Source organism: Cervus elaphus, chromosome 10, assembly GCF_910594005.1.
Source record: "Cervus elaphus chromosome 10, mCerEla1.1, whole genome shotgun sequence".
Classification (NCBI taxonomy): Eukaryota; Metazoa; Chordata; class Mammalia; order Artiodactyla; family Cervidae; genus Cervus; species Cervus elaphus.
Genome location: NC_057824.1, coordinates 42,638,652 through 42,655,923, shown reverse-complemented (window position 1 = coordinate 42,655,923; position 17,272 = coordinate 42,638,652). Strand labels below are relative to the sequence as shown.

At 45.5% G+C, this 17,272-nt stretch overlaps 1 protein-coding gene across 4 annotated transcripts in view; it reads right to left on the bottom strand.

Moving 5' to 3' along the window:
• Window positions 1-17,272, bottom strand: part of CALN1 (calneuron 1) — a 491,831-nt gene that overhangs the window by 240,838 nt on the left and 233,721 nt on the right. For all 4 annotated transcript variants that reach the window (XM_043914902.1, XM_043914903.1, XM_043914904.1 and 1 more), the window contains one exon: window positions 2,917-3,060. In XM_043914902.1, the coding sequence (XP_043770837.1) occupies window positions 2,917-3,060 (144 nt within the window). The remainder of the gene's footprint in view (window positions 1-2,916; window positions 3,061-17,272) is intronic.

Sequence of the window (17,272 nt, the reverse complement as noted above, 5' to 3'; positions counted from 1 at the left end):
GAAGCTTAATTAGGTAGGGCCAAATGTCTGCAGAGAATCTCCAGTTACAGAAGCTGGGAGGAAGGATATAATTAGAACCTGACTTAAAAAAAAAAAAACAGAATAGCTCAAAAGACCCCACTAAGAGAAGGACACTGAAAAACAGTCAATCCACGCATATCCAGTACTCAGAACCCAGAAATTTCACTTACCAGTGTCACTGACAAATCACATAAAGACGTTTCAGCCTCAGCCTGGGTATTTTTCCCTTAGCTCTTTTCATACTTAAGCATCTATTACATCGCAAAAGGCAATTCTTTTTGCCTGCACTGCTGCATTGTCTTCATTTGTTGTGTACTGATTCTTTTGTAGGCAACAAAATAAGTTTGAGGAAGCTGCATTTCAGATATATATGATTATGGCTGATTTGCATTGTTGTATGGCAGAAATTTTTTAAAAAACAAAAATTAATATATTTAAACAAAGAAAGAAAAGTAAATAACTGTGCTTTTACCTGATGGGGTCACCATGAAAAAGCAGATGATTTAGGCTTCTGTTAAAGGAACTAATAGAAATTCTCTATACACTTTGCTTGGAAGTCACGCCCTCGGCATTGGTCACTAAGGATGATGTTGCAAATGAATGGGTGAAACCTGGCATCTCTTAAGCTTCATCCCATTGGCTGCTTGAGTCCTGATGCTTGAGCTCCAGGAACAGCGACATCACCCGAGGCCCCCAGGGGACTCCAAGGCCTCCTGCAATCAGGGAGGATTTGCAATAATGTAAAAATTCCCCATGAGCCGGGGTCTGATGAGCGAATAGACAGAGAGAAGGATGTACTTGGATGAAGACCCACAAAACTTTCATGGAAGTAACTCTCCCATGATAGCTCCCGGCTCATTTTGACTAAATGTTGCTAAGTCCATTTGCTTTTAGTCCATTTGACCATGTTTTATTTTGCTACGCTATGAGAGGAGACTCAAAGGCATAAAAAAAAAAAAAAAAAAAAAAACTTAATTCTACAGAGAGGGTAGGTTAAGATTTCTATTATTTTAAGGAAGAAACTCTTTTTTTCTGGAAGTGTTTCTCTGAAATGATGATGGGAATCCAGGGAAGAGATTTTGCTATACAACATGTGCTTTGCTCCAGCTTTTCAGAAATACTGGGTTAGCCAAAAGTTCATCTGGGTTTTCCCATAGGATGATGAAGAAAAACCCAAAAGAATTTTTTGGCCAACCCAGTACCTCTAACTACAGAGCAAGGTCGAATCGGGCCTGCAAAGACCCACAGAGTCACAATCAATCAGAGACGTAAGGACAGGGCCAGCACTCCACGTACTACTGAACATCCCTGATAGAACATCTCTTTCCTGAACCAGAAGATAAATGCCCACAGCTGCCCTTGGTGGTTGGCACTGGGGTCCAGTCACCATACAGTCACCATTAAATTTATCATCTTTCCAACAAGCCCGGCAAGACAACAGGACACAGCTATGTTCAGCTAGTCTGCAGGCCAAGCAAACCTCCCCCTACCAGGGTCTTCATCTGTCTCTCCCAAAAGACCCCTGCCCCCATCCTCTGTTTCCTTTCACTTGGTCTTTACTTCATGCTCTACACAAGAATCCCCAAAGTCCACCACTCTGGACCCCTTACACCTGGGATCAAGCTGCTTTCCAGAGGGGGAGAGTGTGTGTTGAAAAAACCAAATTAGGGGACTTTCCTGGCAGTCCGGCTGTTAAGACTTCACCTTCCAATGCAAGGGATGCAGGTTCAATCTCTGGCTGGGGAGGTAAGATCCCACATGACTCGTAACCAAAAACCCAAAACATAAAACAGAAGCAATATGATAACAAATTCAATAAAGATTTTTAAAACATGGTCCACATTAAAAAAAAAAAAAAACCTAAAATAAGAAAGCTTCTTTCTGGACCTTTGGCCAAGGCAGGAAGGTCACAGCCAGTTTGGAATAAACTCCTAGGGTTTTAGAGCAGGAAAGAATCTTAAGGATCAGTAAATGCCGTCATTTTCCAGAACTGTTTAAGGATAGTGAAACACTTTCCCCCATTGAGACTGTATGTAGAAACCAGTATGTAAAACAGAGAGAAAAGAAGCTGTTATAGCCAAAAAATGGAATGTGATTTGGCAATAAAATGCAACGAAATAGTGATACATGCTACACTATGGATGAACCTTTCAAATATTATGGTAAGTGAAGGAAGTCAGTCACAAAGGACCGTGTATCCCATGATCCAGAAGAGCTAAGCCCATAGAGACAGAAAGTTGATTAGTGGTTGTCCAGGACTTGGTGGAGGATAGAGCGATAGCTTGGAGAATTCCATGGACAGAGGAGCCTGGTGGGCTACAGTCCATGCGGTCACCAAGAGTTGGACACGACTGAGCAACTAACATTTTCACTTTTAGAGGGAATGGAGGTGATAAATAAGAGGTACAGGGTTTCTTTTAGGGTGATGAAAATGTTATAAAATTGATAATGCTATTGGTTGTGCAAACCTGTGATACACGCAAAGCCACTGAATTACTCAGGTTGCACAGGTGAATCTTAGGGTGTGTGGATGCTGTCTCAACAAAGCTGTTTTGAAAATGAAACAGAATCATTCTCACTGCTCCACCAGCCAGGCCTCCCCAACCCAGCCCCCACCCCCAGCTCCCTCTAGTGGCCCCTGGAGGTCTGTGCAGGCCTCTGCAGACCCCTGGAGGTCTGTGCAATGTGGTTTGAAAAACCCAGACCTGGTTCAAGTTTCCAAGTTGCCTGGTCCAAGTTGCCTGAAATGTAAGCCAGGACACGAATCCAAGTTTTTTGACTCCAAGTCTTTTGACTCTTTTGAAAGGCCCTTCAAACCCAAGATCTCTGATGAGTCCTGGCTCATCCCAGGGGATAGGGGTGGGGGGGTAGGGATGCTGTGGGCCCCAGTCTTACCGTCCATGTCCAGGCGCTGCATGATGATGGCCAGCTCCACCTCACTCGGCATGTACCCCAGAGAGCGCATGGCCATGCCCAGCTCCTGCTTGGAGATGAAGCCATTCCCATCTCGGTCCAGAACCCGGAAGGCCTCTCGGATCTCTACAACAGGAAAGCAGAGAAAGTCCAATGGTCACAAAGTGTGGTTGACTGCAGGGGTCCCCAGCCCCTGGTAGGAATTGGGCTACACAACTGGACGTGAGCGGTGGGCTAGCAAGTGAAGTTTTATCTGTTGCTCCACATTCCTCATGTTACCACCTGAACCATACCTGCCCCCTACCCCACCATCCATGGAAAAACTGTCTTCTCTTGTCAAAAAGATTGGGAGCCACTGCTCTACTGCATTGAAATGATTGGCAACTGTCTGCAGAAAACTCCTAATTACTTTACAAAGAGTGATGTGTCAAAACCCTTTAACGCGCCCCCGCCCCCCCCCCCAAAAAAAAAGGTGGCCAAAAGAGAAAGAAAAAAAGAGAGAAAAGAGAATGGGAGGAAAAGAGAGGGAGGGAAGGGGATTTAAAAAAAAAAAAAAAACAAACACCAGAAAACAGAAAAACAGCTTTGGAAGGAGGAGATAACTAGCTCTGAGTAGCTAACACAACATAGTGTTGTTTTAGTCACTCAGCCGTGTCTGACTCTTTGCGACCCCATGGACTGTAGCCCGCCAGGCTCCTCTGTCCATGAAATTATCCAGACAAGAATACTGGAGTGGGTTGCCATTCCCTTCTCCAAGGGATCTTCCCAACTCAGGGATCAAACCTAGGTCTACTGAATTGCAGGCAGATTCTTTACTATCTGAGTCACCAGGGACACCCTACACAAAGTAGGGGGTGCACAGTTAGCCAGTGGTCCCAGCTGGGAATCACGTTAGCCATGGACACTTCCCAGTAAGGCTGAGGTTTTGCTTTCAGCGGGGAGAAGACAGGAAGGCAGCGACCCCTCAGCTTGAGCTAGGGAGGGAAGGAGAATGAGAGTCCCCCTTGTGGACGTACATTCAGCTCCCTGCTGCCACAGAGCTGTGCAGAAAGCTTTCTCAACCTCCTAGGAGGACAGGAGTTAAGTATCCTGCTGTTTTTATTTCATTCCTCTAATTTACAGCTGTTTTATGGCTATAAACAACCTCAGATCAATAAGAGTGTCATAAAAGCCCCAGAGGCATCTTTAATCACATTCTCTGGGGCTGGCAGAGAACTTGACTCTACCATCAAGAAGGCCATTTCCCCCAGCAGGGGGACGCCCATCCTCTTACCCCCGCCAGAGCTGCTCTGCTTTCCACCCAGAGTCCCTCCCTCCAGAGCCCTGATCTCTTTTCGCCTTCTGTTCATCATGGGTTGGCTGAGCACTTCCTAACACCTCACACTCCTGTGAGGCATGGGAATTCGATTTGAGATCACAGTCTAGAGATGAGAGGTACGTCAATTGTATCTGAGCACCAGACATGGACAGCTTTGATTTTTCATCAATAAATTCAGTGTGAGCTCAGCTGCGGCAGCTGCCAGCATGCATCGGGCCATTCAACAAGCTGCCTTTACCTGAGGAGCACTGGAGTTAGGACTGCGGAGAATAAAGACAGTGATCTGCCGGGCATCGTGGTTCCCCTCCAGAGACCCACACTCCAGGTGGGAAGATAAGATCCAGTCAGAAACTTGCAGGAACTCTGAACTAATGCAAGACATCAGCCCTAGCCATTTACAGTTTCCCCCATGTATCGGTAGGGGATTGGTTCCAGGACCCTGTGGATACCAAAATCCACGGATATTCAAGTCCCCTAATAAAAAATGCATAAAAATTTTTTTTATGGGAATTGGGCAGCTAGACCTTGTAGCCATGGATTCAGCATCCACAAAGGGCTAACTGTAGTTACCACGTCTCTAAATATCTAACTATCCTCCCAGCAAGCACATTGAACCCTGACCCAGGCAGGCTTTTCCTTTCCTCTTTGCATTAATTTCCTGTGGTTGCTTTAATCAATCACACAAATGTAGTAGCTTAAAACAACAGATATTTATTCTGCCACAATCTGGAGGCTAGAAATCTGAAATCAGGTGGTAAAGAACCCTCCTGCCAAAGCAGGAAACATAAGAGAGACACAGGTTCAATTCCTGGGTCAGGAAGATCCCTTGGAGGAGGGCATGGCAACCCATTCCAGTATTCTTGCCTGGAGAATCCTATGGACAGAGGAGCCTGGCGGGCTACAGTCCAAAGGGTAGCAAAGAGTCGGACAAGACAGCGATTTAATATGCACGCTCAGACCAAAATCAAGATGAGGACAGACCTGCCCTCCCCCAGAGGCTCCAGGTAAGATTCTTTTCCCACTTTTTCCTACAAGTCTACTTTCCTGAGCTTGTGGCCGCAAGGCTCCAATCTCTGCCCTGGGGTTACCTTCTCTTCATCTGTCTGTGATCTCCCTTTGCCTGCCTTTTATAAGGACATTTGTGCTTGCATTTAGAAACCACCATATAATCCAGAATAAACTCCTCTTCTCAAGATCCTTAATTTATTGGCAGCTACAAGGACCATTTTTCCAAAGTAACATTTATAAGTTTCTAGCCTTGGGGATCTGATTCCTTTGGGGATTGTTTTTCAGACCTCTGCACTCTCCCAGCTAGTGCTTCCATCTGAAACACCTTGCCATCCTCTTTACCTGCCCAAATCACATCAGTCCTCCCAGGCCAGGTCGGAGGTCGTGTGTTTCACAGCAGTGCCCTCACTCACCACAGCCAAGTTACCTCCCCCACTGCTGACTGGTCAGCAGGACAGTTACTGCTGTCTCATGACACCTAGCCCACACCACCTAGAAATACAAAGAAATCAAGGTGCTGAAATCATGGCTTCTGTGAGCTACAAGTGCCTTGTACATTTCATTCGAGGCTCTATGTTCCCACCTATGTGCTGAAGGAGACACTAGACAGACAGCTCACTGTTCAGTGGATGATGATTCTGAACAAGGAAGCACCAGATATCAGCAGCAGATTCATTATCAATACTAATTCAGCATGCTGGATGCGTTCCATGAATAAATGTGTGCTCCAGCAGAAGGAAGACTAGTCTGGGAGTCAGGACCTTGGGCTCCCGGCCAGGCGTATTAGCGAATTAGGTCTGCAGCCAAACCCTGAGGCCTTGGTTTGTTCATGTGTAAAATGAGCCAGGTTGGCCAAGAGAATCCGTGAGGTCCTTTGAGCCCCTTTCTAAGGATCCGTGGACATCGTTACAGTATTTAAAAGAAGAATAGGAAGCCTGTGTTCTTTTTCATACCCTATTAATCTGCTGTTCAAACACCCCTCTTTTTTCCACTGATGATACAGAAAACATTTTAGCCCTTTCCAAATTCTGAATTAAGGGGTTTGTCTGCATATTTAGACTTTTCTCATCAATGAAATATGCCCAAGATTATCTAAAGCAGCCATATGTTTTCCAAGCACGTGTCGGGTGGACCTAGAACAGCTTACAGCCAGTACTCAGCTTGAGATCCTGGCACATGGCACTCAAGGACACCAGGGCAGAGGTCATGCCTCACTCGGCCCAAGTCCAGACACTGAGGGTAGGGGGATGCAGACGGAGGGTCTCCTGAGATGGGAATCAGCTCACAAAGAAGTCCATCCAGTCCCCATGATCGGGGCAGGCCTGTCCCACAGCCTCATCTGAAAACTGGGTTGGCTGGGTCTCCTTCCAGCCTCTGTGACGGGGTTTTACAACAGGTCTGACACAAACCATGCAACAGTAGAAAATGTCAGATGATGACAGCGTCCCTGCTGGGGTCCCAGCAGGTGGGCCAGCCTGATGGCCAGCTGCAAGCTGAGCCCTGCCTCTGCTCTCTGGACCACTTCCTTCCCAAGGCACCATCTCCTCTTCCCATCCCTCTGACTCCATCCTCAACTCTGGGCTGATGCTGTCACACTGAAGGATGATCCCCTTCTGTTGACAGGGCCTAGCCTCACCCCTGTGGTCCCTCTGCATGCCCTAGATCTTAGCAGTGAAAGAGCCTACATCCTGACATTAGCTGCTCCAGAGGGCTTGGTTAGGGATGTTTGAGAACTTGACCTGGAAATGAGGGCCTTGGTGGGTGTGCCTCCCGACCCTTACCTGGCTGCCTGGGCTACTCCCTAAGCTGCCTCACCTCTGGACTGTTGGATTTGGTAACTCAGACCTCAGACAGGGGTCCCTCCGGTGCCCTGCTTGAAGGAACATGCTCCTTCGAGGCCCCAAATCCCCATGGTTTTCCTGTTTGCAGTATGCATCCAGGCTGGCCCTGCTTCAGGCCAGGACAGGATGGAGAAGAAACAGCTCAGCTCAGAGTTCTGTTTTCTTTGGCCCCAGGTCAGTGGGACAAAGTCATCCTTCTCTGTTTGCTCCCAAGGGGACTTTCCCGGCAGTTCAGTGGTTAGGACTCCGGGCTTCCACTGCAGGGGATGCAGGTTTGATCTGTAATTGGGGAACTAAGATCCCACATGCCATGTGATGCCACCAAAAAAAAAACAGCTGGAGCTTTGGGGAAAAATCAACAAAATTGATAACTCTTAAGAAAGAATCAAGCAATAAATTATTTTTTTAAAAAGAATATCTACTTCTGCTGTGTGTGTGTGTGTGCGTGTGTGCGTGCATGCATGCACAGAGGCAGACAAAGCTCACTAACTTCTTTTTCTTTCAAAATAACAGAAGGGGTGAGGGGGAAAGTACAAAACTAGAAATCCATAATGGGAGCCTCTGGAGATTTAATCTTTCCAGTGAAGGGAAAGCCCAGGAAACGAGAAGCTTATTAGAAGGAAATGGGTCTTGCAGTCTGAGACATGTGATGTGTGCCTAATTTTGTTTTTAATAGCAGAACAGGGTGTGAGAAATATGCCCATAAAACGGCGGAGACATGGGAGCAGGCCGGATCTTTCTGCCTCCGGCTGCAGACAGCCAGGGTGCAGCACGAAGGGGCTCTGGCCACCTTCCACATCCTCGGGAAGTGGAGACCACAGATCAAGTTTTCAGGAACAACTCAGTCACGTGGTGTGCTTTCCACTGGAACGTATCCCCTCTTTATGCTAAAGTCCCTTGTGCTTCAGAGTTATATAACCGTGCTTTTGGTCTTTGATTTCATTGCAGTCTCACGCAACACGTGAACACCAGGCACCAGCATGGCCAATTCTACCCCCTCCAAGATGCCTGTGTGGGCCACAGGAGGGACATCTATGATGGTCACAGGAGCCTGTCCAACTGTCATTGTGCAGAGTACAAAAGGTAACATGGTAAGACACATCTTCCAAAAAAAGGAATCCACTCTCTGCCTGTGGAATCTTCTAGAATCAAAGTCTGCACTCCCACGTGGATCTGGGTCTATCCTCCCTGGAATGAGGCTGATGTTCTGAAGCCAAGCAAGACCTGGGATAGAAATGGTCCTGCTCTAGAGACTGAGAGATGTATAGCGCATGATGCCAACAAATCTATTTTCTTAGAAATATCTGGAGCCACCACTGGTACCTGCTACTTTCTGACGCAGTGCCCTCTGAAAACCACGCTTTGGTTCCATGATGCTCTCTAGGGTCATAGCCAATTCAGGCAGGAACAATGGCGGAAGCACAGTGATCATACAGAACAGCCTCATCAGTCAAGCCACCTAAACAGAGTGTGTATCAGATGAAATCCAGATAGCAGGCAGAGTCAGTATTTATCTGCTAATGGTCTAGCTCTGAAGAATCAGCTGAAATTCTTTGTGCTAACTGGCAAACTCAAATCAGTAATGAAGAACAATGTTTGCTATCTCAGTCCTCATTAGCTTGAAATCTGTTTATTATCCACAGAAAGGTAAGTTTGGGAAGCACTGGGGTTTTAACCACAAAATGTGAGGGCTTTACAAATGAACAAGATGCCTTCTTTTGATTTGCATCATGGAGAAACTGCTGGAGAGATACAGCTCAGCAAGGCTAGGCAAGCAATTATTAACTAGTCACACAAACATTGATACTTTTGAACTGTGGTGTTGGAGAAGGCTCCTGAGAGTTCCCTGGACTGCAAGGAGAGCAAACCAGTCAATACTAAAGGAAATCAGTCCTGAATATTCATTGGAAGCACTGATGCTGAAGCTGAAACTCCAATACTCTGGCCACCTGATGCGAAGAACTGACTCATTGGAAAAGACCCTGACTCTGGGAAAGACTGAAGGCAGGAGAAGGGGACAACAGAGGATGAGCTGATTGGATGGCATCACCAACTGGATGGACATGAGTTTGAGCAAGTTCCAGGAGTTGGTGATGGACAGGGAGGCCTGGTGTGATGCAGTCTACGAGATCACAAAGAGTCGGACATGACTGAGTGATTGAACTGAACTGACGGAACTGAACACAAATGCACCAGAAAATATGATACAAGTCTGGAGGTCTTTATTTGGGAGAAATAATAGGACAGGGTCTGAGCCAATGACAAAAGAGATTTAGAAAAGTTTCCCCCTTTTCGATGAAAAACAACAAATGCATATATAGAAATGATTAATACAGCCTTTCATTCACTGAAGAGTTGCTGCATAATTATTATATGCCAGATGCAATCCTAAGATATACAGGGAGCCAAAGAAACTTTCCAGGCTCTGAAAAGCTTACATTCTAGTTGGAGAGACAGAGGGTGACCAGATATTCATAACAGAGAATGACAAGCACAGTAATACAAGTCTACATAAATCTCATGGAAGTCCTTCCTTAGGACAGAGACAGCTCTGTGAAATCTTTTGAATCTTAAGACCACGGAGAGAAGGGAAAGGAGGCTGAGTGGGGAAAATGTACCAAGATGGGTATGTTGAACATCCTGGCTGCACAGTGGATATAGAAACATTGAGAGACAAGGGGGAAGATGTGTGCCAAGACAAGACTGAAAGAGCCTTAGAAGCCACCCAAGCTTTACCTTGTAGGCCAGGGGTTGGCAAATCTGTCTGTGGCCAAATCTGGTCTACCACCCTATTTGTCAATAAAGCTTTATTGGAACACAGTCATGGCCATTTTCTGACATACAATTGTCCATGGTCGACTGCTTTGGGACCACACAAACAGAACTAAGTCATTGGGATGGGGAAGGTTTGGCTCACGAAGCCTAAACTGTTGACTTTGGCTTTTTAAAGTTTGTGGACACCTGTTGTAGGTCACAGAGAGTTCTCAGCGGTTCTAAATTTTAAAAAAAGAGAGAGAGAGAGAAAGGATCAGATTGGTTTGTAAACCGAGGGCTGGCAAAGACTATGGTGACAAGGAATGAGAAGTAGAGCCCTCACCGGAGGCTGTCACAGAGACCAAGTGGGGATACAGAACCTAGAGCTGCCCCTAGAGCTGCTGGGAGGGGCAGAGAGACTTGTGAGTGGTCAGGTCAGGGCACCTGAGTGTCCCCAGGTTACGATAGGGATGAGTTGAGGATGATGCTGAGGATTCTAGTATGCCTGATGGAGTGAGCAGTGACGATATTAACTGAGAGAATTCAGGAGGAAGCACAGGGTTTCAGAGAGGGGAGGAACATGGTATTTGGCCACCTGGAGTCCAGGGCCCTGACAGATACCCAAGCAGTCAGGCCTGGTGAATACACAGAAATACACGACTAGCCTTTGGAGATGGTGATACTAAAAATATGATGAAGATGGAAAACAGGAATAGAATGACCATAATTGCATATAAAATGCTAGTTCAATCCCGGTGCAGGTTTTAGTGCGAATGAGTTCCAATTTAATCATAATCAATCAATCTGCAAATACAACTAATTGGTTTCAGTAATTAGGGAACGACAGAGGTGAGAGCTGAGACAGCAAGGTGGTGGGGCTCTGAAGGAAGAGGGAAACATGCTGGGAGGAGGCAGGGATGCAATGAGGAGTGTCCTGCATTGAATAGTGCTGATGCCAACAGATGGGGGCAAGATGGGGGTTATGCTGCTGCTTTTTTTAATTCACTTTTTAACCCGGCTTTCTTGGTACATTTTAAAGGGGGTTAAAGGAGTCTCCTGGTGGCTCGGAAGGTAAAGAATCTACCTGCAATGCAGGAGACCAGGGTTTGATTCCTGGGTCAGGAAGATCCCTGGGTCAGGAAGATCCCCTGGAGAAGGAAATGCCAAACCTATTCCAGTATTCTTGTCTGGGAAATCTGATGGACAGAAAAGCCTGGCGGGCTACAGTGCATGGGTTGCAAAGAGTTGGACACAACTTAGCAATTAAACAAGGAAGGATCCTCACTCCTAGTTATTTGCTATTTGAGATGTGATTGCATTCATTTCAATAAATGCTCATTTATTGACTGTTCCTCCCTGAGACTATAACAGTATCTGGGATCTACAGTTAGAATTCAGGGTTGAGCACAGCTCCGGTAAGTTCCCTGGCCACCCCCAACTCCCTCTGGCTCATGGGGAATCACTAACCCTGGGGGCAGGCAAGAGGGAGTGTTGGAAAAAAAAAAAAAACAGTTCAAAGGCGCAGTGCTCGAGGCTGGTGGGACAATGGTTCAAGGTTCATTCTGTGGATCCCTGGTGTCACCACGCTCCTGGCCTTTCTCCTTACCTCAGGGCTCAAATGATACCTTGAATTAAAAAATCAAGCCAACTCCCTCCCTAGCTAGCATTTGAAAAGAAAAGCTTGTCAGTAATTTACTAGGTGGAGAAATTACAGACCGAATAGGTCACGAAAAGTAATCATTCTTTCCTAACATAGGGCAGCAGAAAGCCAGGGGCATCTCTAAGGGTTTAGGAGCTAGATCAGAGTTTATTTGTCCCCAAAGTTTACATCTCCATAGATTAAGCTGAATTGATTTTAGGATGCCAGGTCCGTTGAAGCTAATTCTCCAACAGCAAAAGAACAAAGCAAATGAGAACTGAAAGTAACAATGAAAGCCCATCTGGACCACGGGCACCCGGTGATGGACTGACTGCCCAGCACGGATGAAAGGAGAGCCATTAAACTGATTTGAATAAGGATGAGAGTGAGCATTGTCAGAGGGTCTCTGTACGGAAAAACGGTGATGAGTGAAGAGAAAGGAAGAGGACATCAAGCAAGGCGGTAGTTTTCTTTGTCTTGAGAGGTTCTGGACTTGACCTCTGGGATGGGGACAACCTCCGTCAAAAGACTAGAGCTAGGCCTGCAGAGGAATGCTACATTTTCTAGTTCCCAGGTAGCTCAGTGGTAAAGAAACTACCTGCCAATGCAGAAGACACAAGAGACACGGGTTCGATCTCTGGTTCGGGTAGATCCCCTGAAGTAGGAAACGGCAACCCACTCCAATATTTTTGCCTGGAAAATTCCATGGACAGAAGAGCTTGGCAGGCTACAGTCCTTGAGGTCACAAAAGAATTGGACATGACTGAGTGCAACACATTAATTGATGCTTTTTACAAAAAAAGCCTCCAAAATGTATAAAGGAAAAAAATCTATAATTCACTAGCAAGCAATAACCATTGTTAATATATATTAGGGTGCTTTATTCCAAACTTTTTAATGTATAAATATTCTTAATTAAATTGGGATCAAGTTCTCTCTAGAGCTTTATTTTTTTTTCATTTAACACACTATCATTTCAATTTTCCATATTGTTGAGTAGTCTTTAAAACATCATTTTGATGGCTGTGTAGCATTCCATTAAATCATGATAGCCAAATTGATATCACCAGACTCCTAGCGTGGGTCATTTAGATCATTTCTGATTTTATATAATGCTGCAATGGAAATCTGTGTACATAAATTTTCATGTATTTCGATGGTATCTCCTTCAGATGATATCCTAGGAACAGAACTATTAGGTCAAAGGCAAAAACTCTTTTAAGGTATTTAATAGATATTGCCAAGTTGCCCTCAATGATTCGTTTCTACTCATACCACTTCTGACATCAAATGTGTCAGAGTTTTCCCCACACCAACTAATTCTCCAGTTCTCTAGATACTAATCTGTTGTCCAATGATTTAATCCAATTCTGACATTAACTACTTAGAGTCAGTGCAGACCCTGAAGTTTAAGCCCCCCAAAACTGTCCTCACTTTAAATGCCAGTCACAAGTCTAGGTCATCTGGACTTATGACCAGCTGGCTATAATGTCAAGGGTTCCCACAAGTCCTCTTTGGATTTAATAATTTGCTAGAATAGCTCACAGAATTCAGAAAAGCTCTTTATTTACATTGACTGGTTTATTATAAAAGGTAGAACTCAGGAACAGCCAAATGGAAGACACGCATAGGACCACGTAAGGGAGGGAAGGCGGGGGTAGTGGCTGCAGAACTTCCATATCCTTTCTGGGCTCACCACCCTCCCAGCACCTTGATGTACTCACCAATCTGAAAGCTCTCCAAACCCCATCATCTAGGGTTTTTATTGGAGGTCCCATTAGGTAAGCATAGTTGATTGAATCTTTGGCCATTGGCAACAGAATTTAATCTCCAGACCCTCTTCTCTCCCTGGAGGTCACTGAGTGAGTGAAAGATGCTCAGTCAAGTCCAACTCTTTGCAGCCCCATGGACTGTTGCCCGCCAGGCTCCTCTGTCCATGGAATTCTCCAGGCAAGAATACTGGAGTGAGTTACCCTTCCTTTCTCCAGGGGACTGTCACTTGATGGGGTTAAAAGTTCCAACCTTCCAGTCATGCCTTGGTCTTTCTGTTCACTAGCCCCCATCCTAAAGCTATCTAGGGACCCCAGCCACCAGTCATTTCCTTCGCATACTAATGACACCCTCATCACTTCAGAGGTTCCAAGGGTTTCAGGAGTTTGGGGCTAGGAACTAGGGAGGAAGACCAAATACATATTTCTTATTATATCATAATATCATACTCTCCAAAAAAGGCAGTATCAGTCCTTACCATCCTCCATTTTCATCATTTCTATGCATAGAAACCCAATCTCCTATGAGATATACCTTTCATCCTACCATTCTGAAGCTCAATATCCAGATGATTATAAAGGGAAGCTTCAGGAAAAGGGAGACAATTCAGATACTGCCTCAAAAAGACCTGCAGGGTAACTGCAGGACCCTGTGTGGACCCCATACTCAGCACAGAGCCCGGCCCAAAGGATGTGCCCAGAAAACACACTCATGGCTGAGATGAGGAAACTGAGGCTCAGAGAGAAGAAAGGGGCTCCCCTAATATGGGAGGAGCAGGGATAAGAGGGGAGAGAGCTGCCCTCCTGGCTTCAGGTCAGGACTGTTTCCAGGGTAGGATGCTGGGTCGCTCCTCTACGAGGAGATGGACCAACTCCCACAGCCCAGCAGACTAGCTGCATCCTGGGAACCAGCCTGGTGCTTCTCTCCCCAGAAGGAGTTATTTCTCACAAGGACCCATTTCTCCCACAGCAACAAGCACCTTCTCAGGGAAATAGCCCAAGGCAGAAAATAGGCATCGTACCATTTGGCACATAAGGCAGTACTGCATGGATCTGCAAGCAGCAAATTGAGTGGAATTTATCTGTGAGCAACATGGTAATAATCAATATAATTTAATTTTTCATTAAGGCACACTGTTCCTAAGCTGAATATCCTGAGATCAGAGACTAATCGGCATCTGAGAAAACAAGATCACTCTGTGGATTTAGCACCGATATGGTAGCCAGGAGAGCAAGATCCAAGTTCCAGAAATAGACCTGAAGCAAATTGAATGGAGAGAAGGAGAAGGCCTCTCAGGCACAGCTCAACCCTCCCCTCCCCGAGGTCTTGAAAATCCTCTGGAAAAACGAAGTTTATCTTCGTGTTCTTCAATCCAACTCAACCCAACAAATATTTCTTGGGCACCGACTGTGTCAGGCACCCTTCTGAGTGCTGCGGGAGACCAGGCCCCAGGAGACCAAGGTATAATAGCAAACAGGGGACTTCCCTGGTGGCCCAGTGCTTGAGAATCCGTCTGCCAATGCGGAGGACACAGGTTCAATCCTTGGTCAGGGAACTAGGATCCCACATACTGCAGGGCATCTAAGCTCGTGTGCCACAACTACTGAACCCGAATGCTCTAGAGCCCATGCTCTGTAACAAGAGAAGCCACCGCAATGAGAAGCCCCAGCACTGAGCACTGCAGCTAGAGAAAGCCCACACGGGGCAACAAACACTCAACACAACCAAATAAATAAATCTTTTAAAAAATAATAATAGAAAACAAGACATTGGTCAGGCAGTGGTGGGGCCCTGACCGAGGCCCCCAGCGGGAAGGAACTGTGTTGGATAGCTTAGTGGCTGGAACTCTGATTCTTATTCTGGCTCTCACAAAGCATTATTCTAGTAACCAAGTCTTCTCCCTGACCTCTGGAATCTCTCCTAGGCTGAAGACAGAAAACAACTTTCCAACAGAAAACTAACAACTAAACCCAAGAAGCTGAAGCTCCAGTGCTTTGGCCACCTGATGCAATGAGCCAACTAATTGGAAAAGACCCTGATGTTGGGAAAGACTGAGGTCAGGAGGAGAAGGGGATGACAGAGGAGGAGGTGGTTGGATGGCATCACTGATACAATGGACATGAGTTTGAGCAAACTCCAGAAGATGGTGAAGGACAGGGAAGCCTGACATGCTGCAGTCCATGGGGTCACAAAGAGTCAGACATGACTTAGCAACTGAACAACAACAAAATCCAAGAAAACAAGAGAGGCTCGCTTTTGGTTTTGTTTTTTAATGAGGCAAAAATTATTTTTAAAGGAAATACAGCTTTGAATTTTTTGTGTTTTATTTTTGTTTTTTAAATTTTGTTGGAGTATAGATGATTTACAATTTTGTATTAGTTTCAGGTGTAAAGTGACTCAGTTATATATATACATATATCCACTCTTTTTTAGATTCTTTTCCCATATAGGCCACTACAGAGTATTGAGTACAGTTCCCTGTGCTATATAGTAGGTCCTTGGTGGTTATCTATCTTACAGGAATATATAGTAGTGTGTACATGTATGTTAACACATTATTGATTGGACATGTACTATGTCTGTCAATAAATGCCACAGGTGTTAGCTTCTGCAAAACCCCCTGGTCAATAATGTGCTAACTGCAGGCTCCTGATTTATCCCTCCCTCCTTTTGTTTCCCCTTTGGGAACCATAAGTTTGCTTTCAATATAAGTTCTATTTCTGTTTTATAAATAAGCTAATCTGTATCATTTCTAATTAGATGCCACATATGAGTGATATTACATGATATTTGTGTTTGGCTTCCCTTAGTATGATAACCTCTAGGTCCATCCATGTTGTCATACAGCTTTGTTTTAATTCTGTCAATCCAGGCTTAATGAAAAGACTTGCAGCAGCCAGTGCACAGACTCAGGGTGCCAAGAAGGAGGCCCGGGGTGGCTCATGAAGTGGACTCAGGACCTCCCTTGTGACCCAGATTCTTCTGCCCACCACGAGGTAAGGGGGACCTCTAGGAAGCCCAGCACCCAGTCCACGCTTCAATGACACATGGAAGTGGGCTACAAAAAGACAGTCAAAGAGCACGTCATGGACCTTCAGAGCAAAATACCTATGGCAATATCACACTTGGTTATTAAAATTGATGCCTCATAGCCACTCCCTAGCCAGGGAAAGCCAAGATAGCACATAGCCTTTTTAATTCCAATTCACAGTAACAAATGCATTGTACATCATGACAGATGTGTAATATAGTTGTAATATACACAGGGGAGGTGTATGAGTATATTAGGTTGAACCATACAAAATTGCTTTTATATAGGCAAAAAAAAGGGTCAAACAGCAGCAGTTAATTCTGGCTCCAACTACTATGTAAAAGCTAAATCTACTGTGTGTTTACTAGTACCAGGCACTGCTCTGAATGATCCTTGTCTATCAGCTCATTTATTCCTGGCAACAACCCATGGATGACTGCCCTTCATCTCAGGCCATGTGGTTCTAAGTGTCAGGGCAGCGATTTGAGTGCACTCCTAAAGTTCACTGTTGCTCAGTTGCACAGTCGTGTCTGGCTCTTTGCAACCCCATGGACTGCAGCATGCCAGGCTTCCCTAAACTTCATAGTCTACCTCTTTAAACACATACTTCCAGAAAAGGACACACCCTTCCCACCTGTGACATATTTTATTTTCTAGTCTATTTATTTCTTCTTTTTTTTTTTTTTCATGCATACCCCAATCAGCAAGTTTGATCTCCCTCCTCATGCATTGTTTAGGCCCCACACTTTGAGAAGCTCTGCCCTTGCCCTTGCCCTTGCCTGGGTTCCCCACAGCAGTCTCTATGACTCTCTGATGATTTCAGACTCTCCCTAGCAGCCTCCCAAGCTCTTCCTGGGATGCTCCGGGCATCTCTCTGTCTCCCCCGAATCAGTGCCCTCTCCCTCACGGCTGCTGTCTTGGGACCATGTCATTTCCCACTTCTGCACTGACCAGTCAGCTCTCATTACTGCCACAAA